The 25,357-nt window shown below is 44.4% G+C and overlaps 1 protein-coding gene across 4 annotated transcripts in view; it reads right to left on the reverse strand.

Annotated features, from left to right (window-relative positions):
- SAE1 (SUMO1 activating enzyme subunit 1) overlaps nt 1-25,357 on the reverse strand; it is a 97,447-nt gene that overhangs the window by 49,360 nt on the left and 22,730 nt on the right. For all 4 annotated transcript variants that reach the window (XM_021668550.2, XM_064381131.1, XM_064381129.1 and 1 more), the window contains exons 2-5: nt 20,299-20,410; nt 13,096-13,269; nt 9,732-9,874; nt 7,363-7,462 (exon numbers count right to left, since the gene is read on the reverse strand). In XM_021668550.2, the coding sequence (XP_021524225.1) occupies nt 7,363-7,462; nt 9,732-9,874; nt 13,096-13,269; nt 20,299-20,410 (529 nt within the window). The remainder of the gene's footprint in view (nt 1-7,362; nt 7,463-9,731; nt 9,875-13,095; nt 13,270-20,298; nt 20,411-25,357) is intronic.

Consider the following 25,357-nt stretch of genomic DNA (forward strand, 5'->3'; position numbering starts at 1 on the left):
AACTTATTTCACTTAAAAAAAAATCTGAAAAGCGGCGGGAGCAGTGCAGGAGAGGGGTTGGAGAAAATAAAAATTTTAAAAAATACATATACTTTTTGAGACAGTGTGTTGCTCTGTCACCCAGGATGTAGTACAGTGGCACAAGGTCAGCTCACTGCTGCCTCCACTTCCCAGGCTCAAGCAATCCTCCTGCCTCAGCTTCCCAAGTTGCTGGTACCATAGGCGCACCCCACCACGCCCAGCTAATTTTTTGTATTTTTGGTAGAGATGGGGTTTCACCACGTTGCCCAGGCTGGTGTCGAACTCCTGGGCTCAAGTGATCTGCCTACCTTTGCTTCCCAAAGTGCTAGGATTACAGGCATGAGCCATTGCACCCAGCCTTATCTTACTTCTTAAACCAGGCTGAACATTTGTAACAGGTAATGAAATTCTGCATATAAAGATGAATATAATCCCCAGGTCCTAACCCAATCAAAATTTCTGGGGTAGGGGAAGTGAGAGTGGGGGTAGAGGGACCAGGAATCTTTAAAAAGCTTTTAAAAAGTATTCTAACAAATGACAACCCAATCAAAACACATTTTTCACACTCAACAGAGTGGAAAAAAAAGCCTGAAGTTGCCAAATGTTACTGGTACATACTGTCGGTTCGGGAATATAAATTGATAAAACCACTTGAAAGTAACTTAACAGAGTCTGGTAAAGCTGAAAATGCCCTCATCTTAATTTTATTCCCAGGTACATCTTCAAGAGAAATTAGCACAATTGCCCAAGGAGATCATCTATACACACACACAAACAAAATGCTTATGCAGCACATCATTTGTAACAACAAAAACGTGCATACTCAAATGCTCATAAATAGAAAAATGGATACATAAATAGTAATGTATTTATGCAACAAATACTCTAGCAAAAAACTAAAACAAAACAAAAACCAAAATGAAATGCCCTGCAGGGCTATCCAAGAGAACTTGCAGTGACGATGGAAGCAATACAGATGCCAATAGCCACATGTGCTTACTGGCCACTTGAAATGTGACCAGTGAGACTGAGAAACTGAATTTTTTATTTTACTTTAATTAATTTAAATAGCCACCTGTGGCTAGTGGCTACCATAACGGACAGCAAAGCCCTAAAACAACATATAAGCAGATGGCCTCACAAATGTGTTGCTGCTCTTTAAAAGCAGGTGGCACCATGCACACAATATAAAACCAATTTTTAAGCTTAAAAGCATGTAAAGCAATTCTATAAACTGTGTGGAAATACATACATAAGTAGTAAGAAGAAATTCATGGGAATGAGAACACAACTGAGGAGGGTAGTGACTTCTATTGGAGGGAGAGCCAGAGGATCTCACCACACCAGTAACATTTGATGCTTCAAATTGAGTGGTAGGTCCATCTGATGGAGAGCTAAATCATTCTTGATTTATGCCTAAAATATTGTATAATAAGTTCTATGTCACTGTTTAGATTTATAAACACATGATAAAACAAGAAGCCAAGCAGGACTCTATCTGCCCCTTCCAGGTGTCTTTTTTAGTCCACACAAATGTACTAGCAGCTCTGGGGTTACTTACCTGGTGAGGGTACAAGGAGGAGAAACAGGCAGAAGACAGAAAAGCAGCACACAGATTGGTATGAAAGTACTACAAATGTTTGTGTTTTTAAGGTGTTTGTTTTGTTCTGTTATCTTCATTGATGCTGCATATCTTCTTTTGTGGATTAAATATCACAATACAAAAATAGATAATATAGGCTAGGTGTGGTGGCTTATAATCTCAGTACTTTGGAAGGCACCAAGGCAAGAGGATCGCTTGAGGCCAGGAGTTTGAGACCGGCCTCAGCAACACAGCTAGAGAACCCATCTCAAAAAAAAAAAAACGAAAAAATTAGCAGGGCATGGTGGCACACGCCTGTAGTCCCTGCTAACTTGGAGACAAGGATCCTTTTAGCCCAGAAGTTCAAGGCTGCACTGAGCTGTGTTCACACCACTGCACTCCAGCCTGGGCTACAAGAGTCACACCCTATCTCAAAAATAAATAATATATAAAATTAAATATATATATAGATAAGCTAACACTACCATCCCCCACCCTAACTAACTCTCCTACCCAGAAAACCTGCTATCAGCATTTCTGATATTAATAATTAGCAGGATTCTGAACCTCTCTGGCCTGAGGGTTCCAGCCTGGGCAACTGACTTGGTTCTAAATATTTCTGGGCAAGTCTGTCTCTCAGCTTACCTCTAATGACCTAAACCATGAGAACTAATATACTAGCAAGTTAATTCATTTCATTCATAACAAAGGAGGTTACTTCAATAATCCTTTTTTAAAATGAAAATAATCAGGCAGGGCGTGGTGGCTCATACCTATAATCCCAGCACTTTGGAAGGCCAAGGTGGGCAGATCACTTGAGGCCAGGAGTTGGGAGACCAGCCTGGCCAGTATGGTGAAACCCTGTCTCTACCAAAAATACAAAAATTAGCCAAGTAGGTGGTGCACAACTGTAGTCCCAGCTATTCTGGAGGCTGAGGCAGAAGAACTGCTTGAACCCAGGAGGTGGAGGCTGCAGTGAACTGAAACTGTGCCACTGCACTCCAGCCTAGGTGACAGAGCCAGACTTTGTCTCAGAATAATAATTTTTTACGATTAAAAATTAGCCAGTTGTAATGGATGCCATTAGTTTCAGCTACATGGGAGGCTGCAGTGAGCAGTGTTTGAGCCACTGCACTTCAGCCTGGGTGACAGAGTAGTGAGACTTGCTTCAAAGAAAAAAAAAAGGAAGAAAATAATCTCCTCCAGGGTTGCTGGATTATGCTGCAGTTAACAGCCACCAGAATATAGGGAACAAATATTCCCTAGATATGACTGTGCTAGACACTGGACTAGGAATCTAGCAGTGAACAAGACTGCTTTCCTCTATGGAGCTTAAAATCGAAGGGGAGGGACAGAGACAAGCAATCTCAAGGGCCATCAGCAGTGGAAACCAAGGTACCACATGAAAGAAAAAGAACCCGACTGTTTCTTTAATGATGGGTGTGAGAGAGGATGAGAAGGTTGTCAACAAATTGCTCAGAAAGAGGGAATCAAAAGAATGAATCACTCCTCAACTGTGGAATTTCTCAACTAATTCATGAAAAAAGTATTAATAGTATTCCAAATTAGTCACCTATTTCAGGAGTAGAGGTAAAATTAAATCTGTATTTCTAGCAGCAGAAACAAACCGTACTTTGTGTTTAATTTTTAAAGAGCTATTAGAGAGTAACCACCGTTAGGAATCTCATCATCTCTGGCAGTACCTAACACAAACAACTCACAGTAAAGAAACGTGAACATGGGAGCATGACAGCAACCTCTTACCCTAAAGGTTTTCCAGAATGATCCCAATGTTCACATATTTTATCCCACCATCCTCATAATATGTCACACGACCCTAGAAACTCCAGGGGGCCTCCTCATTGTAAATCATAGCGTGAGCCTGTGCCCTTACCCACTGTCTATACTCTCGCCACCTTCTGCAGCTGTGTGACCTTGGTCGGGTCACTTAATTTCTCGTAGCTTCTTCATCAGCTGTAGGTAGAGACAACAGGATGTGGACGTGATTCCCTGCACTCAACACAGTGCCTTGCATACAGCAGGCATTCTACAACTCACAGAAAGAGCTGCCTATGCCAGTGGGGGCAGCCAGAGCAACTCTGCCCCTATGTTTGTCTTTCAGTTTATCCTACTTCCTCGGACGGAGCACTGCTCTGGGCTCTGGTGCCTGGCAAGCTTGTCCCTCACATGCCAACACAAACAACTCTTCCTCTGGGAAACCTTTTTGGGCACTTCCTCGCCACCACCTCATTGCTCTCTCCTCTGTCTCTTGCACATCAGTGTCCATGTGAGCCTTGTCTCCAAGACCTGATTGTGATGAAATCCGTCTGACAGCTTCTCCTGGGCACCAAGGGAAGCAAACAAACTACTGAGCACCTATTTCTGGGCTAGGCATTTTCCTAAGGCCTTATTTATCAGAATGGCACAGGTGCTAGAAAGGCCCATTATCTTCCTAGAGGGTGTGAAAACCACAGGCTGTTTTTCCTCTTTGTTTTTTAACGCTACTAATTTAGGAGCACCAAGTGTACCGTGAAGCAAAAGTGGCTTTACAACCTTTGGTTAAACTAAACCTAAGGAAAGGGGGGAGGGAAAGGGAACCCTAACCAGAAAACCTTTCACAGGAAACAGGAAGTTGCTGCTTCCCCACCCCCACCCTGTACTTTCTGAGTACAACTCAACTAGTTATTCTGTACAATTAGGCAAAAGGGCAGCATCTGAATCAAGGAATCTTTGGTGTTGGAAGAGAACCTCGAAATCACAGGGCCATCTGTGCCAAAACGGAGGAGGCATGTTATCACAAGATGGCAAAGCCATGGCCAAAACCCAGTGCAGCCCAGTCTGTCTGCAGCGCCCTTGGTGAGGCCGCACAAAGGCAAGGTTTGGAATCCCGGGGATTGTCAGCAGGAATGCACTGAATGCCTCCTAACCTTAAGGGCTCGGGGTTGGAATCCAAGCCTGAATTGTTCAAGTGTAACAGCTGACTAACAATGTCAGCTGGGGAATATTTTGATACCTTCCAACTCAGCTCCACGCAGGAAGAGGCTGCACAAAAACCCCTGTGCCTGTAGGGCCCTACAGAATGGCAGGCAAAGGCCTGGGCTGCCTACATTCTCCTCATAGCAAGATAAAGTGACTCCCAAAAGAAGTTTCCAGATCCACCCCAGTGGGCACCATCAGAACTGACTCCAGGGAAACTTCCAGCTGTGAATGGCTAACAAAGCTGGGTACTCTCTCCATTTGAATGTGAAAGACCCGCCTCAATCAGAGAAGGCCCTTAAGCCATAAAACCCTTCACACCAAGGCCAAGTGTCACACTTGTAAGAGGGTGTGATTTATAAACTGACAGCACCCACAAAGCAGCTTTTGTATTCCTCCGTTAGTTAACAATTTATCTCCCCCCACCAAACTCACGGAGCTATTCAGATAAATCTTGACTGGGCCTCAAAAAGAAAGAAAGGCAGAAAGAAAAGGACCCAAGTTTTGGCCAAAACACCAAGGTTCACTTTGGATAATTATGGTTCTGTGAATAGACACTAAAATTAGCGCTTAATTCCTCTGTATCACACTTACAGCACCAAACTACTCCAACACAAACACAAAAAGCAAGAGAAAGAAAATCTCCAACGCCGCCTTGCTGGCGAGTCTGAGAGTTCCACTTCTGTGGTTTTCTGCAGTCTCTTTTGTGGTTTCTGCACTCTTTGGAATCCCCCCCGTTAGCGTAATTTAACTCAACATTCTGCCCAGCTGTTTTTCTTTCTCAACATTTAAATCTACAAAGCAAAGAGTAAATATGGGCTTGGTCATGTCTTTCCTCTCAGTTCAGTGAAACCAATTCTGGCCCCTTCATCTTGTTTTCCCTATCACATGGTTCCCATCTCAGATTCCAGCACTAGCTACAGGAACTATCATTTTCTGATCCCTTCTCCACTCCTTTCTATAAATGTAGTTATTACACCTGATCCAGATAGAGGCTGGGCCCTTAACATAAACTACATTAACAAATATGAACCTGGTAACACCTGTCAACATCGAAGGCTTTTCTTATTAAAGGCTGTTTGGCAAAAGAAAAAAAAAAAGGCAGAGAAAACTCTTTTTTCCTTTAAGACAGAGTCTTGCTGCGTCACCAGATGCCAGGGTGGAGTGCAGTGGCGCGATCTTGGCTCACTGCAACCTCCGCCTCCCGGGTTCAAGCAATTCTCCTGCCTCAGCCTCCCAAGTAGCTGGGACTACAGGCGCGCACCACCACGTCTAGCTAATTTTTGTATTTTTTTTTTTTTTTAGTAGAGATGGGGTTTCACTATGTTGGCCAGGATGGTCTCGATCTCTTGACTTTGTGATCCACCCGCCTCGGCCTCCCAAAGTGCTGGGATTACAGGCATGAGCCACCACACCTAGACAAAATTTTTTTTTTTTTTTTTTTTTTTTGAGACGGAGTTTTGCTCTGATTACCCAGGCTGGAGTGCAATGGCACGATCTTGGCTCACCACAACCTCCGCCTCCTGGGTTCAAGCAATTCTCCTGCCTCAGCCTCCTGAGTAGCTGGGACTACAGGCATGCGCCACCATGCCCAGCTAATTTTTGTATTTTTAGTAGAGATGGGGTTTCACCATGTTGATCAGGATGCTCTCGATCTCTTAAGCTCGTGATCCACCCGCCTCGGCCTCTCAAAGTGCTGGGATTATAGGCATGAGACACCACGCTCGGCCCAAAACTTTTTTTTTAAAAGCAGCAACACACCAGCCCTGGCAAAGACAAGAAGACCCCATGTCTACAAAAAAAAAATGTTTTTAATTTGCCTGGCGTGATGGTGAGCACCTGTAGGTCCAGCTACTCAGAGACCGAGCTGGGAGCTGAGAGGACTGCTTGAGCCAGAGAGGTGGAGGCTGCAGTGAGGCATGGTCACACCACTGCACCCCAGCCTGGGCGACAGAGGAAGAGCCTATCTCGAAAAAAAAAAGCAGCAGCAGCAAAACAAAAACATTTCAACTTTAAACTGGCTCCTGCCCACTTACAGACCTTACTAAATTGTCTGTCAATGTGGGGAAAAAAAAATTTGTAAACAAATAATGGCCTCTGCTCAAAAAATGGTCTTTGTGATACTACTCCACACACCAGATCCCCAGAAGTCCCTCAGGCCTGTTCTGTTTGGCCCTGATAGTGCCAACCAGAACACATTCAAATAGGTTTGAGCAAGTTGACAGTATTAAGAAGTTTGGAGTTGGACATGGTGGCTCATGCCTGTCATCCCAGCACTTTGGGAGGCTAAGACAGGTGGATCATCTGAGGTTAGGCGTTCAAGACCAGCCCGGCCAACGTGACAAAACGCCGCCTGTACTAAAAATACAAAAAAAATTAGCTGGGTGTGGTGGCGAGCGCCTATAATCCCAGCTACTCGGGAGGCTGAGGCAGGAGAATTGCTTGAACCCGGGAGGTAGAGGCTGTAGTAAGTTGAGATTGCACCATTGATCTCCAGTCTGGGCAGCAAGAGTGAAATTCTGTCTCAAAAAAAAAAAGTTTGGAAAAAAGCCTACAAAAGTTCCCCTTTCTAATTGTCTTGAAAAATCTCATCTGGAATCACTGGGCCACATTCCCTCACAGCAACAGCTGGCTGACACTAAGCTGTGGTAGCCTCCCTTTAGATGAGACAAACACTGGCCCCACCCCTTCAAGAAGTGCCTGCTTCTCTCCCTTTCAGTCGTCATTGCCTGTCCCCTCCAAGGCTCCAGGGTTTCTGACCTCTGCCCCGACATTTCACATACCTTTTTTACCATAGTTGTCTCAGAAGAATCAAGTTTTGCTCTCTTGGTATCAGGCCCATCTTCTACTCCTTGGCTAACTTTGGCAACTTTGGTTTTCTCCCTAGAGGGTGACAAGGGGAGGGAATGTTTTACCCTAGGAATCATGTCGCTGGAATCAAAGCCTCTCCAGGTCACAGAATAGGATGGTGGTTAAGGGTAAAAGCTTTGGAGTCAGATCTCGGTTCAAATCCTAGCTCTGCCATTGATAACCTGATGAATCACACTGTTGGGCACTCATGAAATGCCCATGGGAAAAACAGAGCAGCTTAAGTTGCTCAGCATACTCCCTGGCACACAGCCGCTATCAATAAACCAAAGTGATTACTTTGCAAACACTCTACTTAAATCATTAAATAAACAGCCAAACTTGGCCCAGTGTGGCGGCTCATGCCTGCAATCCCAGCACTTTGGGAGGCCAAGACGAGTAGATTGCCTGAGGTCAGGAGTTCAAGACCAGCCTGACCAACATGGTGAAACCCCATATCTACTAAAAATACAAAAAATCAGCCAGGCGTGGTGGCACACACCTGTAATCCCAGCTACTCAGGAGACTAAAGCAGGAGGTGGAGGCTGCAGTGAGCTGAGATTACACCACTACATTCCAGTCTGGGCAACTGCGTGAAACACTGTCTCGGGGGAAAAAAAGCCAAACTTCATTCTGCCCCTCTGCTGTGGGCAGCTTATGTTAAAATAATCTGGACTGCTTTCCACCACTATGACTTCTTTATAATATGCCCAAAGAAGCCCATCTCTACCAAAAATACAGAAATGAGCTGGGCATGATGGCGGGTGCCTGTAGTCCCAGCTACTCAGGAGGCTGAGGCAGGAGAATCACTTGAATCTGGGAGGAGGTAGAGATTGCAGTGAGCCAAGATCATGCCACTGCATTCCAGTCTGAGTAACAAAACTCCATCTCAAAAAAAGTACTATACCCAAAGAACTAGATTATCCTAAACCCATAAAACACTAGAGTTAGGAGATGTCTGGAACATGACTATCCTTTCACCATCTTGATTTTACAGGAAAGAAACTTGGGAGACCAGAGAAATTTCAGGGACTTGCCTGAGAGGCTGAACAAAAGAGTAGTTCTCAGTCTCCTGGTAGGAAGCTCTTACATCACAGAGCCTCTCTTTCCCTCTCAATTAGTAAGTTGGAGGTTTCTGGAGGGGGTGGTCAGAAACTGCAGCCAAAATATCTAACTCATATAGTTTTACAGTATCACATCATCTGCCATCTTTCACCGAGAGACTACAAGGTCAAAACACTGCAGGTCCTCTTATGTGAGAATTACCAAGTTCTGCAGCCTCAATGTTCAAAATGAGAGGATGAAGTCTCTCTGTTCTACCAGAAGAGTCACTGCACGCTGGAAACCTTTTCCAAGGTAGACTTTCGCTGAATGTGCCTCTAGAGTCACCCAACTATTTTGTACTCATTTTACTATATCTCAACTTGAAAGCACGTAAGCCCAAGCTGGGGAACAAATGTTTACAATCAGAGTAAGCCTTCCCTATGTAGAAAATGTGACTTCACCACCTGAAGTGCAGACTGATCAAACAGATACCCATGTGGTGTACTTTCATTGCTGTAAAACTCTGCTTGCTTTAGGCTTTAGATTTAGGCCATCATTTTGGAGAGCAGAGACATACCTCCTAAAATTCTGAACCCACAATCTATTGTATTCAATAAGTTGTTAATGACTTGGTTTCAGAATGGTCTAAATATTATAATCAAATTCTTTCCTTAGATGGGTTTTTTTTTTTTTTTTTGAGAGAGAGTCTCACTCTGTTGCCAGGCAGGAGTGCAGTGGCGTGATCTCAGCTCACTGCAACCTCTGCCTCCCAAGTTCAAGTGATTCTCCTGCCTCAGCCTCCTGAGCAGCTGGGACTACAGGCATGCACCACTACACCCAGCTAAATTTTTGTATTTTTAGTAGAAGACGGCATTTCACCACGTTGGCCAGGATGGTCTTGATCTCTTGATCTCATGATCTGCCCGACTCAGCCCCCACAAAGGGCTGGGACCGCAGGCATGAGCTACCACGCCCAGCCCAATGGTTGTTTTCTTTTCTTTTCTTTTTTTTTGAGATGGAGTCTCCTGCGATTCTTCCTGCTTCAGCCTCCCAAGTAGCTGGGATTACAGGCTCTCGCCACCACACCCAGATAATTTTTTGTATTTTTAGTAGAGACAGGGTTTCACCATGTTGGCCAGGCTGGTCTGGAACTGCTAACCTTGGGTGATCCACCCACCTCAGCCTCCCAAAGTGCATAATTTAAAAAAAAAGTATAAAAAAGAAAAAATGTTACGTTCTTCCCTCCTCTCCCAACACTTACTCCACAAACTCATGCTCTCCTAGATTGGCAAATGTGTATCCATGGTAGCCAAAAACATCTCCTGTAAAGAACTTGATGCTATTTTTGTGACAGATCTGGTCAACTTTAACTATGACATCCCTGGAACAGCAAGTCAGACACACCTGCAGAAAGAAAGAAATTGGCTGGGTGTGAGTTTTGCAGACTGTGAATCACCACCCTGATGTCTAAATAAATCTTAATGAACAGTCACTCTGGGCATGTTTCAAACTGGTACAACAGGTTATTTGGGTCCTATGGTTAGAAGACAAAAGAAAAGTTGCAGGTTTCAGTGTGTAGAAAATATAAGTTATGAGACCGTCATGTTCTGCAGCCAAAATAAAATGTGTTTAGCTAAAAAGTAAGAGACATTCAATGAATGTTTTCTGTAATCCATGAACATATGTACATCTCATAGTTTTCATGAAAAGAAAATAATAACTTAGCAAGTTGTTTCTAAACTGTTAAATCTATTAAAATCCAAATAAGCTACAGTGAGAAGCAAAACCAGTTTTCTAAATTGACTAAAAGGTCATGTTTAAATACAAGGGCTTTTTTTCCCTCCTTTTGATTGATATGTTAAGATAAAGAAGATAAACAAGTCCTGTTGAGATCATTTTTCCACAGATTGCAGTGTGAAACTTTATCTGAATTTAAGGACAAAAGAAAAGGTTATAGACCAAGTGACCTTCCATTCAGACTTAGACAATGAACTGGTGATTCACTCAGTGGAATTATCAGTGTTGCTCTGGAGTCTGTAGGTTTATTCCAGTAAGTTGAGGTATTGGAAATGGCTAAGTTCTCCTGCACAAAATACCATCTTTTCGGGAGAAGCTTTGTGATCATGGTCAAAAGACAACTTCCAAATCGCACATGCTTTCTTCTGAACAAAAGGACATTTTCACTTGACAGACCCTCTTTGCTGTTGTCTAGCAGCCTGAATACCGAAATAACACTCACAGAGACATGTGTTCCTTTGGTGTTTCAAAGGATGCAACCACCCAAGGAAAAATCCCATCTAAAAGGTAAGAAATCCACAGGTGAACATACAATCAATTGACCAAATGGAATCCTGCAGAGTCTAAAGTGACTGTAAAACCTGCAAGGACCAGCCAAACAGCACCCACAAGGCAGTCAACATGGCCCCAGACACGCGTATTACACAATCAACTGGCCTCATACTTCAGTTTTAACAAACCCTCTTTCTAATTCTACAAGTTCAAGGGACACCTGGAATAAAATAAATGTGGTTACTACAGATAAGAAAATGAAGACTTATGCTGATGGCATGGGTCAGAAAAAAAAAAGTAGTAAAAAAAATGAAGACTTGGCCGGGCGCGGTGGCTCAAGCCTGTAATCCCAGCACTTTGGGAGGCCGAGGCGGGTGGATCACGAGGTCAAGAGAGCGAGACCATCCTGGTCAACATGGTGAAACCCCGTCTCTACTAATACAAAAAAAAATTAGCTGGGCATGGTGGCGCGTGCCTGTAATCCCAGCTACTCAGGAGGCTGAGGCAGGAGAATTGCCTGAACCCAGGAGGCGGAGGTTGCAGTGAGCCGAGATCGCGCCATTGCACTCCAGCCTGGGTAACAAGAGCAAAACTCCGTCTCAAAAAAAAAAAAAAAAAAAAAAAAATGAAGACTTGACTGGGCACGGTGGGTCACATCTATAATCCCAGCACTCTGGGAGGCCGAGGCAGGCAGATCACTTGAGGACAGGAGCTTGAGACCAGCCTGGCCAATATGGTGAAACCCCATCTCTTTCTTTCTTTTTTTTCTTCTTGGGATGGAGTTTCGCTCGTTACTCAGGCTGGAGCGCAATGGCGCAATATTGGCTCACCGCAACCTCCGCCTCCTGGGTTCAAGCAATTCTTCTGCCTCAGCCTCCCGAGTAGCTGGAACTACAGGCATGCACCACCATGCCCAGCTAATTTTTTGTATTTTTAGTAGAGACGGGGTTTCACCACGTTGACCAGGATGGTCTTGATCTCTTGACCTCGTGATCCACCCGCCTCGGCCTCCCAAAGTGCTGGGATTATAGGCGTGAGCCACCGCGCCCAGCCCGAAACCCCATCTCTTAAAAAAAATGAAAAAGAAAAGAAAGAAAATGACTTATGTCCAAATGGAAAGTGTCCCAATATCTGAAGTTAAAAAATAGAAGGGACTACAAAAAAGAAAACAGGACAAATTCACAGATGATCCATCCTTCCAAGCCGACATTCGAACAGATGCACAGATGAAATAGAAAAGTGTAAAAAACAGGCTGGGTGTGGTGGCTCACGCTTCTAATCCCAAGACTTTGGGAGGCCAAGGCAGGTGGACTGCCTGAGGTCAGGAGTTCAAGACCAGCCTGACCAACATGGTGACACCCCTGTCTCTACTAAAAATACAAAAAATTAGCCAGGGATGGTGGCAGGTGCCTGTAATCCCAGCTACTCAGGAGGCTGAGGCAAGAGAATCGCTTGAACCCAGGAGGTGGAGGTTACAGTGAGCTGAGAGCGTGCCATTGCACTCCAGCCTGGGCAGTAAGAGCAAAACGCCTTCTCAAAAAAAATAAAGTGTAAAAAACAAACTACCCAATCCAAATTCTAACCTCTAACATAATGTAATGGGACCTTTCATTTAAAAAACTAGCAGCTCATCTGTGACTATTTCACAGTCATCAAGATTTGTTAAGCTTTTCCAGAATACAGGGAACTATGTCTGAAAGGTCACAGACACTAACAAAGAATTTATCCTTTCACCTCCGCATAGATTTGGCAGTGAAACCAAATGAGGTTGGATATGCCTCATTTAGCTTATGACTACAGTGATTTTTCTCTAGTTATCCATGGCAACATGGTCAACATGACTGTGAGAAACAGACAGACAGACAGACAGACATAGACTAAGATCAGGTGTGCTTTTTCTTAACACAAAACACAAGCTGTAATTTGATATTTCTAACCAAAAAAAAAGCCTCTGCCACAGAAATCAATCACCAACTTGTTAAGTTTTCAGAAAACATTTGCAATAACATGGATTAAAGTTATGTGCAAAGATTCTGGAAGGAAGATGAAACACCAAATATGAAACCTGGCCTAGGGGAACATATGCCCAGAGAAGAAGCCAACAGACAGCAAGTCACCAACAGTTACAGCAGATCCAACAGACTGGACCTCTCTAGCAACATATTCATACAAAATACTAAGCCGAAACAACAGAATAGCTTACAAATTTTCTTGGGAAAAAGCTCATAATTTGGTACTTGAATGCGCTCAGACTGCTTTAAGATTTGAAAGCATATATACAACTAGTACCTTAATTTGTTTAATTCCTACAGCAGATCTTATACTAAGAAACTTACAGCATCAAACTGAGTGAAAAATGACTCTGGTTTCTTCTCTATATCCTCAGTGTCCACCTTCACATCCACCATGGGGTTAAGATTCTGAGCTCGCTCCAAAGAGGCTTCAGCCCTATTTCGGCCAACAGACCCAGTACGAATCAAGAACTGAGCTCCGGGATCTTCTGGAGATACCTAGAAATAATAGATGTGTTTTTTTAATTCTTGAATTTTTAGGCAAAATAAATCTCAAAGACAATCTTTAAATTTTAATGGACAGCTAAAATACCTACCACCTAAATTGTATTATCGTTCCTGTAGCAATTTGCCTTAGGCAGGCTTCCTTCTAAGGCTTTAAAACGCCTTTAAACTTTTTTAACTGGTCATTGATGGTTAAAGAGCACCCCCTTGTGTTTATAAAGAAAATTCACTCTCAACAGAAAAATGCATGCTTTCTTCTATACAAATTTATAACTGCTAACAGATGACTGATTGCCAGTGTTAAGAATTGACTAAATTATGTAGCATGTGCCCAGCTATAAGCATTCAGGGAAATACACAAATAGTTTAAAGGATTAAGTCTGTCTTTCAGTGGTTTAAAAGTAGACCACACTGGCAGAGTAGCTCACATCTGTAATCTGTCTCCAGTGGTTTAAAAATCTGTCTTCCAGTGGTTTAAAAGTAGACCTTCCAGAAGGGAAAAAAACAAAAAAAAAAAAAAGAAAGGAACAAAAAAATAAAAAATAAATAAAATAAATTCTTTTAAAAAATAGACCTTCCTGGCACAGTAGCTTATATCTCTAATCCCAGCAATATGGGACGCCAAAACAGGAGGATCACTGCTTGAGGCCAGAAGCTCAAGACTAGCCTGGGCAATATACTGAGGCCCTCTCTCAAAAAACAACAGAAAATTGCAACCTCATGAGAAAACTTAAAAATACGTATATATCAAATTAGTGCAAAAATCAGACACAATTAAGAATGCTTGAAATAAACTTTTTTTTTTTTTTTGAGATGGAGTCTCCCTCTGTTGCCCAGGCTAAAAAGTGCAGTGGTACGATCTCGGCTCACTGCAACCTCTGCCTCCCAGATTCAAGCAATTCTCTGCCTCAGCCTCCCAAGTAGCTGGGATTACTGGTGCCCACCACCACGCCTGGCTCATTTTTGTATTTTTAGTAGAGACGGGGTTTCACCATCTTGGCCAGGCTGGTATTGAACTAGTGATCTCGTGATCCATTTGCCTTGGCCTCCCAAAGTGCTGGGATTACAAGTGTGTACTGACCTGAAATGAACTTTTTGTTAATACAGACAGACTATGGCCAGGCATGATAGCTCACACCTGTAGCACTTTGGGAGGCCAAGGCAGGCAGAAGACCAGTCTGACCAACATGGAGAAACCCTGTCTCTACTAAAAATACAAAATTAGCCAGGCTTGGTGGTGCATGCCTGTAATCCCAGCTACTCGGGAGGCTAAGGCAGAAGAATCACTTGAACCCAGGAGGCAAAGGGTGCGATGAACCGAGATTGCGCCATTGCACTCCAGCCTGGGCAACAAGAGCAAAACTCTGTCTCAAAAAAAAAAAAACAAAAAAAACTTATAAACAGACTATGTCACCCAGGCTAGAGTGCAGTGTTTATTCACAGGCACGATCACTGCACATTGCAATCTCAAACTCCTGGGCTCATCTTCCCAATTAGCTGGGCTACAGGTGTGAGCCACTACATCCAGTTTCTGAATGAACTCTTCAATTCGATTAAAACTCAGAGAGGAGGCCAGGCACACAGGCTCATGCCTGTAATCCCAGCACTTGGGGAGGCTGAGGCAGGTGGATCATGAGGTGAGGAGATTGAGACCATCCTGTCCAACATGGTGAGACCCCATTTCTATTAAAAGTACAAAAATTACATGGGTGTGGTGGCACATGCCTGTAATCCCAGCTACTCAGGAGGCTGAGGCAGGAGAATCACTTGACCCGGAAGGCAAAGGCTGCAGTGAGCCAAGATTGCACCACTGCACTCCAGCCTGGGTGACAGAGTAAGACTCCGTCTCAAAACAAAACAAAACGCAGAGAGGAGGAGAGATGAGTGGGGACTGGACAGAGAAATTATTTCACCCCTAAGACTGAACAGTAGCAGAGCAGAGCCTCAAAGATAGGATAATATAATCCCCTAACAGCCACCAGTAGTATTACAGATTCCATACTGCTCTCAAAGCATTTCTTCACACATCAAACATCTAATTTAACCATTCCAGCTTGGGCCAAGTGAGACTCCATTTCAAAATACAAAACAAACAACAATAAGAAAACATACAGGTGAGCCCAGAAAGTTCAAGACCAGCCTGAGCAACACCACAATACCCAGTCTCTACAAAAAAAATACAAAAAAAGGGCCAGGCGCAGTGGCTCACGCCTGTAATCCCAGCACTTTGGGAGGCCAAGGCGGGTGGATCACGAGGTCAAGAGATCGAGACCATCCTGGTCAACATGGTGAAACCCCGTCTCTACTAAAAATACAAAAAATTAGCTGGGCATGGTGGCACGTGCCTGTAATCCCATCTACTCAGGAGGCTGAGGCAGGAGAATTGCCTCAACCCAGGAGGCGGAGGTTGTGGTGAGCCGAGATTGCGCCATTGCACTCCAGCCTGAGTAACAAGAGCAAAACTCTGTCTCAAAAAAAAAAAAAAAAAAAAAAAAAAAAGGGCCGGGCACAGTGGCTCACGCCTATAATCCCAGCACTTTGGGAGGCCAAGGCGGGTGGATTATGAGGTCAAGAGATTGAGACCATCCTGGTCAACATGGTGAAACCCCGTCTCTACTAAAAGTACAAAAAACTAGCCGGGCGTGGTGGTGCGTGCCTGTAGTCCCAGCTACTCGGGCGGCTGAGGCAGGAGAATTGCTTGAACCCAAGAGGCGGCGGTTGCAGTGAGCCGAGATCGCACCATTGCACTCCAGCCTTGGTAACAACAGCGAAACTCCGTCTCAAAAAAAAAAATACAAAAAATTAGCCAGGTGCAGTGGCTAATTTTTGTTAATGCAGACAGACTATGTAGTCCCAGCTACCGGGAGGCCTAAGTGGGAGAATACCTTGAGCCCAGGAAGTTGAGGCTACACTGAGCCACAATCATGCCCACTGTATTCCAGCAAGGATGACAGTGGAACATCTCAAAAAGAAAGACAGAAAGACGAGAAATAAAAAGAAAGAAAGAAACAAACAAACAAACACATACAATTATCACTTCATCAATGTCAATTTTTTTATTTTGAGACAGAGTCTTGCTCTCGCTCTGTCACCAGCCTGGAGTGCAGTGGCGCAATCTCAGCTCACTGCAACTCGTACCTCCGGGGTTCAAGCAATTCTCCTGCCTTAGCCTCCTGAGTAACCGGGATTACAGGCACACACCACCACACCCAGCTAATTTTTGTATTTTTAGTAGCTACAGCGTTTCACCATGTCGGTCTCGATCTCCTGACCTCATGATCTGCCCGCCTCGGCCTCCCAAAGTGCTAGGATTATAGGCCACCGCAACCAGCCTCAATGTGAATTATTATTACTATCAGTCCACAGATCACGCCTTCTTTGCTATGCTCTCCTCCCTTGCTACACATTCTAGTCTCAATTTGGGCTGTCTTAGTTATAGCTGTCCCCAAGATTCCATCTCAGAATCACTTATCTTTTCACTCTGTATAGCTTCATAAACCTTCTCAGTGCCTGTTTCAGTATTTCTACCAAAATCTGCTCTTATTTCTCAAATCACCCTTTCTGGTGCAGGTTTCTTCCTGATCCACCTGAGTCTTCTCTACTGCACTGCCCACCTGCCATTTCCTCTCAGATATCCATAGGCCCTACGTGTCTGCCTTTTGTGTGTGCTATCTCTGGAGTCCACCAGTCACCCATCCAGTCACTCAAGGCAGAAGCCCGGTCTTCATATTCTTGCTCTTTCCATGAGAGTAGTCCATAGTGAGGTGGCTGAGAACATAGGAGTCAGATGCCTGGGTCCTGGCTGTAACATTAACTACTGGGGCCTTGGATGGGCCAGTACTTTTCTTCCTTTTACTCAGTTTTCCTATCTGTAAAGCAGGGATGATAATGGGTCCTCGATCTCAGATATGTTGTGAGGACTCAATGAGATAATACAATTGCAGCTTTGAGAACAGTGCCTAGCTCCTTCAGCGTCAGCTGTTCTGGTTATTCCTGGCTTTCCTTAAGCTCCCATACACAAACCTCCCAATTCTACCATCTAAATCACCTCTCACCTTAAATATTAAAAACTGCCTTCTACTAAGTGGTCTTCTGCCCTGTATTTTGTGCCAAACATAGTTTATATAGTAATTACTGATCTACACATAAAGCCCAAAGCCAACCATGTTGCCCTTCCTGTCATTTGAAAGAATGGGAATTCAGACAATCTGCACCACCCTGAGGATTAAGTAAAAGCTTACAGTGGGGCTTCTTAGGAGGCCCCCCTGACTTGGACCTCACCTGCAACCTGTCCCTACCCACCACTTTGGGTCTCACACTCTAAAAATACCAAACTGCTTGTTATCTTCCACTTCAACCACACTGCTGGGTCCCTTTGTGACACTGCTATGTTCCCTGCCTAAAACACAGGCCCTTAACTTGAAAAACCCTCCTTGTTCTTTAAGACTTAGCTCAGATCAGGACTCCAGGAAATCTTTCACATCTCGCTACCACAACCTGAGTCAGGTAGCCTACTCTGGTTTCTGGGGGAAAAAAAAAGGTAGCAAGGAGGGAAGGAAAAAATAAATTAAAAAAAAAAAAAAAAAAAACTTGAGAGCACCCAGTAGGTACTCTCAGATGCTTGCTTAATGTACACTAATATGCTCTAAGATGAGTGCAGTAGCTCACACCTGTGGTGTCAAATTCACACTGTTCTTTGATTGGCCTCCAGTGTTGGATTCTTACAACCAGATGAAGTAGTAATGTAATCCCAGCTACTAAGCAGACTGAGGCAGGATGATCGCTTGAACCCGGGAGGCAGAGGTTATAGAGAGCTGAGATCGTGTCACTGCACTCCAGCCTAGGTGATAAAGTAGGACTCTATCTCAAAATAAAATAAATGAAATAAATAAAATGTCACTGAGGCATGGAAATGTAGAGAGAGAAGCACTTATTTTCACCTTGAAGAGGAGCCTAGTCAGAGAAAGCTACATTGGAGTTGAGCACTACCATTATAATATTAATCAAACAGCATTATCATCGACCGGGCGCAGCGCCTCATACCAATAATCCCAGCACTTCAGGAGGCCAAGGCGGGCGGATCACTTCAGGTCAGGAGTTCAAGACCAGCCCGGCCAATATGATGAAACCCCATCTCTATTAAAAATACAAAAATTAGCCGGGTGTGATGGTACACGCCTGTAATCCCAGCTACTTGGGAGGTTGAGGCAGAAGAATAACTTTAACCCTGGAAGCAGAGGTTGCGGTAAGCTGAGATCGTGCCACTGCGCTCCAGTCTAGGTGTCACAGCAAGACTCTGCCTCAAAAAAAAAAAAACAAACAGCATTATGTCAGATCATTATTCCTTTTTTTTTTTTTTTTTTTTTTTTTTTTTTGAGACGGAGTTTCGCTCGTTACCCAGGCTGGAGTGCAATGGCACAATCTCGGCTCACCGCAACCTCCGCCTCCTGGGTTCAGGCAATTCTCCTGCCTCAGCCTCCTGAGTAGCTGGGATTACAGGCATGCGCCACCATGCCCAGCTAATTTTTTGTATTAGTAGAGACGGAGTTTCACCATGTTGACCAGGATGGTCTCGATCTCTTGACCTCGCCGTGATCCACCCGCCTCGGCCTCCCAAAGTGCTGGGATTACAGGCTTGAGCCACCGCGCCCGGCCTCATTATTCCTAATTACTGAATACTTGTTAGGTTCAAGTGAAGGAGTCTGCACACATTCTCTCTGATCCAGTGTTTTCCAAAGTGATGTCAGTAGAACATCTAAATCATAATCTCCTGAAACAGCTTTTTTTTTTTTTTTGAGGGGTGGAGTCTCACTCTGTTGCCCAGGCTGGAGTGCAGTGGTGCTATCTCAAATCACTGCAATCTCCGCTTCCCAGGTTTAAGCGATTCTTGTGCCTCAGCCTCCTGAGTAGCTGGGATTACAGGCACACACCAACATGCCTGCCTAATTGTCATATATTTTAATAGACACAGGGTTTCTGCATGTTGGCCAGGCTAGTCTCGAACTCCTGACCTCAGATGATCTGTCTGCCTTAGCCTCCCAAAAGTGCTAGGATTACAGGCGTGAGCCACTATGCTCGGCCCTAAAACATCTTTTAAATGTACATACACTTGAGCTCATCTCAGACCTAAATGAGAATCACCGGGGGTGAAAGCTATGGCATCACAAAGCCTCCAGGCCACTCTATTTTCACTCAAATTGGAAAAACACTTCTCGACTCCTCTGTGACAGGCCTCCATTTTGGACTCTTATAACCAGATGAAGGAGTAATGTAATCTCAGCTACTAGAGAGGCTGAGGCAGGAGGATCACTTTAACCTGGGAGGCAGAGGTTGCAGTAAGCTGAGATCGCATTACTGCACTCCAGCCTGGGCAACAGAGTTAAGACTCCGTCTCAAAATAGAAAAATAAGGCCGGGCGCGGTGGCTCAAGCCTGTAATCCCAGCACTTTGGGAGGCCGAGGCGGGTGGATCACGAGGTCAAGAGATCGAGACGATCCTGGTCAACATGGTGAAACCCCGTCTCTACTAAAAATACAAAAAATTAGCTGGGCATGGTGGTGCGTGCCTGTAATCCCAGCTACTCAGGAGGCTGAGGCAGGAGAATTGCCTGAACCCAGGAGGCGGAGGTTGCGGTGAGCCGAGATCGCGCCATTGCACTCCAGCCTGGGTAACGAGCGAAACTCCGTCTCAAAAAAAAAAAGAAAAAGAAAATAAATAAAATGGAAGAGGACACTATTTGAGACAGAGAAATCAAGCACCACCAAGGGAGATATTATTAACTTGGTTTTACAGACAGGCAAGCTCAAGGAGGTGATGTGAGTCTCCACTGCTCCTCTAGCTAGATGTGGTGGAGCTGGGATTTAAACCCAGCAATAGCACCTTCAATCACCAGAGGCAATGTTCTCTAACGTTAGCCCTCCTTTCGCAGCCCTTAAGGCACAAGTAGGAACTCACAAAATCTGCAAGTCTTCATACTGGAAAGGAGAGCCAGAGAAGGGCAGTAATGAGCTGACAACAGCGCACCTGTTCGTGATCCAGCATAGTCAGTCCTTTCACTCCTGCCAGGATGAGATTCTTGGCAATTTCGGCCCCGAGTCCTTTCATGCCGACAAGAAGCACCCGGGAGGCCCGCAGCCTGTAAGATAAACATTATTAACCTGATGATACACAACAGTGAGCTTGCCGAATTACAGAAGAACAAAACAATACAGAAATAATTTTGGTATGCACTAACTGCAGTGAGGCATCACACCTTGAATCTAGGAAAGAGATAGGTTCCTATCCATACTGCACAGAACAATTCATTCAACAAATATTAATTGAGCACCTACTATGCCGGGCATCCTTCTATGGTATGGAAATAAGGCAATGAATCAGACAAACACAGTCCCTGCACACATAAAGGAGTAGGAGACAGATAAAACAGATACATAAATGTGAAAAAGTGATGAAAATCAAGTGTGACAAGGATCAAGGATGATGGAGGACACTATTTGAGACAGTAAATTATACAAGCCTTTCTGAAGAGGTGCCATATACACAAAAATCAAAATGAAATAAAGGACAAACACATAGATATTTGGAAGCAGAACATTCCAGATAGTGAAAATAGCAAATATAAAAGCCCTGAAGCAGGAATGCATGGCACGTTGTAGGGACAGTAATGACAGAGAGGCTGAAAAGCTGGAACCAGGGGCCACATCATGAAGGCTCTTACATGCAATGGAAGGATTCTGGATTTTCTTTTAAGCATGATGGAAAGCCATGGAAGTGGAAACATGTCACAGTTAAGGTGAGGGAGGATGGTAGCTCATACTAGCATGACAGCTGAAGAGGTGCTGAGAAGAGGCACTAGTTAACACATAAGCAAAATACATGCTGGCACAAAAAAAAGGATGTACACAAGAATTTATTTTTTTTTTTTTTCTGAGACAGAGTCTTGCTCTGTTGCCCAGGCCGGAGTGCAGTGGCATGATCTCAGCTCACTTCAACTTCCACCTCCGAGGTTCAAGAACTTCTTCTGTCTCAGCCTCCTGAGTAGCTGGGATTACAGGTAACTGTCACCAAGCCTGGCTAATTTTTGTATTTTTGGTAGTGATGGGATTTTACCATGTTGGCCAGGCTGGTCTCTAACTCCTGACCTCAAGTGATCCACCCGCCTCAGCCTCCCAAAGTGCTGGGATTACAGGCATGAGACACCGCTACCAGCCTTGATTTTCTTTTTAAATCTGTAAAGTGACAGAGATGAGGCTGAAAAAAGGCAATCAGAGATCAGGCCATGCCAAGACTTGTCTGAGGCCAATAGGAAGAAGAATAGGTCCACTGTATCTTATCTGATATCTCTTGAACCAGAAGTATTTCAGAATCACAATTTTTCAGATTTCAAAAAGGAAATATAGACTTTTGTTGTACATTATGAAACAACCCTTCGAAATCGTGGGCAGCATCATGTAACCAAACTTATTAATAATTCATCAGCAAATATATTATACATACTGAAATGGATTTGGTAACAAGTAAGAATAGCCTCACATAAATTACATAAATTCAAGTTCTGCTAGCCAATAAGTTTGCTACTAATTATAAATTAAGTAAAATTTAATCACAACATTCCACCCTCGAAAAATGTACCGTTTCTTTCTCTCAATGCCTAGCTAAGCCTTTCCCCCTTCAAAACCCAACTCCCATGCCATTTCCTCAATAAAGCCTTTTTTATCATGGCTGAGCCGACATCAGCAAGCACTCCCCCTCCCCGAACTCCTCCAGCAACAGCTACATATAAAAAGTCCCGGACAATAAATCTCCTCTCCATGACCTACATTCCTACTTAGCTCTACAGACTCTGCTCTGCAGTTTTTTTAAATTCATTACTCAGCCAGGTCTAGTGACTTACACCTGTAATTCCAGCACTTTGGGAGGCTCAGACGGGTGGATCACCTGCGGTTAGGAGTTCGAGACCAGCCTGTCCAACATGGTGAAACCTGGTCTCTACCAAAAATACAAAAAAAATTATGGCCAGGTGCGGTGGCTTACGTCTGTAATCCCAGCACTTTCGGAGATCAAGGCGGGCAGATCACTTGAGTCCAGGAGTTCAAGACCAACCTGGCCAACATGGCAAAACCACCATCTCTACTAAATACAAAAATCAGCCAGTAATGGTGGCAGGCTCCTGTAATCCCAGTTACCCGTGAGGCTGTGGCAGAAGAATCACTTGAACCTGGGAGGTGGAGGTTGCAGTCAGCCGAGATCATGCCAGCCTGGAGAACAGAGTGAGATTCCAACTCAAAAAAAAAAAAAAACTAGCTGGTAGTGTTTGGTGGCGGGAACCTATAATCCCAGCTACCTGGGAGGCTGAGGCAGGAGAACTGCTTGAACCCAAGAGGCAGAGGTTTCAGTGAGCCAAGACTGTGCCACTGTACTCCATCCTGGGCAACAGATTCCATTTCAAAAATAAAATAAAATTCATTACTCAACTGCCATCAACACTGAATATCATGTTTACGCTTTGTTTTGTTTTACTGAAACAGGGTCTCATTCTGTGAACACAGACTGAAGTGCAGTGGCAAGATGAGACTGAAGTACAGCGCTCACTGCAGTCTCAGCCTCCCAGGTTCAAGTGATCCTCCCACCTCAGACTACTGAGTCCTGGGACTACAGGTGCACACCACTGCACCTGGCTAATTTATGGGGTTTTTTTTGTAGACACAGGGTCTCACTATGTTACTCAGGCTGATCTCCAACTCCTGGGCTCAAGCAATCCTCCTGCCTCTGCCTCTCCCAAAGTGCTGGGACTACAAATCCCCCAGCAGACAGATCAACTGAGGTCAGAAGCTCAAGACCAGTCTGGCCAACATGGTGAAACCCCATCTCTACTAAAACTACAAAAATTAGCTGGGCATGGTAGCAGGAACCTGTAATCTCAGCTACTCTGGAGGCTGAGGCAGGAAAATCGCTTGAACCCGGGAAGCAGAGGTTCGAGTGAGCTGAGACCGCATCAAACTCTGTCTCAAAATAAATATATATACACCCAAGAGGGCACAAAAATAATACACATTCACAGTACCATCATCCATCTACTTCCCTTGACCTACACATCCACCACCTTAGTCTGAGCGACCATCATTTCTCTCCTACAAAACGACAGCAGGCTGGACACAGTGGGTCCTGTAATCCCAGCAATTTGGGAGGGCAAGGCCTGAGTATCACTTGAGCCCACAAATCCGAAACCAGCCTGGGTAACAAAGTAAGACTCCGTGTGTGCAAAAAAAAAAAAAAAAATTAAAAATTAGCTGGGTGTGGTGGCGCACACCTGTAGTCCCAGCTACTCTGGGAGGGGTGGGGGAGTTTGGTGGGAAGATCAACTGAGCCCAGGAGGTCGAAGCTGCAGTGAGCTGTGATCAAGCCACTGCACTTCAGACCATCTCAAAAAAAAAAAAAACCAAAAAAACCTATAGCAGCCTTAAACCTGCTCCTTCTGTTTCCATTCTCACCCCCTACAATCCACCATCTCCCTTCTCAGGAAGGTCTGTTAAAATGTAAACCAGATTGGGCTGGGCGAGGTGGCTCACACCTGTAATCCCAGTACTTTGTGAGGCTAAGGAGGGCAGATCACGAGGTCAGGAGTTCAAGACCAGCCTGACCAAGATGGTGAAACCCCGTCTTTAGTAAAAATACAAAAATCAGCAGGGCATTCTGGTGCACGCCTGTAATCCTAGCTACTCAGGAGGCTGAGACAGAGAATTGCTTGAACCCGGGAGGCGGAGATTGTAGTGAGCCGAGATCACACCACTGCACTCTAGCTTGGGCAACAGAGAGAGACTCCATTTCAAAAAAAAAAAATGTAACAAATATTAATTGAGTTTATATCACTCTACTGTGCAAAGTCTTTCAATGATTCCCTATGCAAGCTCCTTACCAGGGACTCTTTTTTTTTTTTTTAAGACAGAGTTTCACTCTTGTTACCCAGGCTGGAAAGCAACAGCGAGATTTCGGCTCACCGCAACCTCCGCCTCCCGGGTTCAAGCGATTCTCCTGCCTCAGCTTCCCAAGTAGCTGGGATTACAGGCATGCGCCACCACGCCTGGCTAATTTTGTATTTTTAGTAGAGACAAGGTTTCTCCATGTTGGTCAGACTGGTCTTGAACTTCCAACCTCAGGTGATCCGCCTGTCTTGGCCTCCCAAAGTGCTGGGATTACAGGCATGAGCCACTGCGGCCAGCCACCAGGGACACTAAATACTCTCGTCTCAGTCTCATTCTACTCTCTCCCTTGGTCACTTGCTTACAGCCCTGCCAGCCTTCCTTGTTCCTAGAGAACATCGTGCTTGCTACCCACTTAGGACCCTGACATTAGTGGTTCCCACTGTTTCTTTCCTCAACTTTTTTTTTTTTTTTAATAAAAAAAAGATGGGGTTTCACCATGATGACCAGGCTGGTTTTGAACTCCTGACCTCTCAGGTGATCCACCCACCTCGGCCTCCCAAAGTGCTAGGATTACAGGTGTGAGCCACCACACCCGACCAAAAGTCCTCAACTTCTTGAAGGATACATTCTTTAGGTCTCAGCTCAACTGTCACCTCCTCAGATAAGTCCACACTGGCCACTTAATTTAAATTAGGTCCACATCCTCTTCCATCTCAAATTATGCTATTTGTTTTTGTTTTGATTGAGATGGAGCCTCACTATATTTCCCAAGCCAATCTCAATCTCCTGGCTCAGGTGATCCTCCAGCCCCAGCCTCCCGAGTAGCTGGGGTCACAGGCACACACCACTGCACTAAGCTACACTACTTGATTATATGTTGACTGCCCCCTCACTCCAGAAACCACTGTATCCCTAGAACCAATAGGTGTCCTTAGCATTTAGGACATACTGTTACTCAAATGGCTGTGAATTAATAGACACACCAAAACCTGTATCGATCAGCAGAATTATAAAGATCAGGTACACAATAAAATAATAATAGCCAACACTTATTGAACACTTACTGTGTGCCAAGCACTGTTTTAAGCTCTTTGTATGTATTATGTCATTTAATTCCCATGACAATCTAATGGGCGGGTACTTTGTTATCTTTTTTTACA

The sequence above is a fragment of the Aotus nancymaae genome, unplaced genomic scaffold, assembly GCF_030222135.1.
Source record: "Aotus nancymaae isolate 86718 unplaced genomic scaffold, 86718_ANA_hifiasm-v0.15.2.pri h1tg000028l, whole genome shotgun sequence".
NCBI classification, from domain to species: domain Eukaryota; kingdom Metazoa; phylum Chordata; class Mammalia; order Primates; family Aotidae; genus Aotus; species Aotus nancymaae.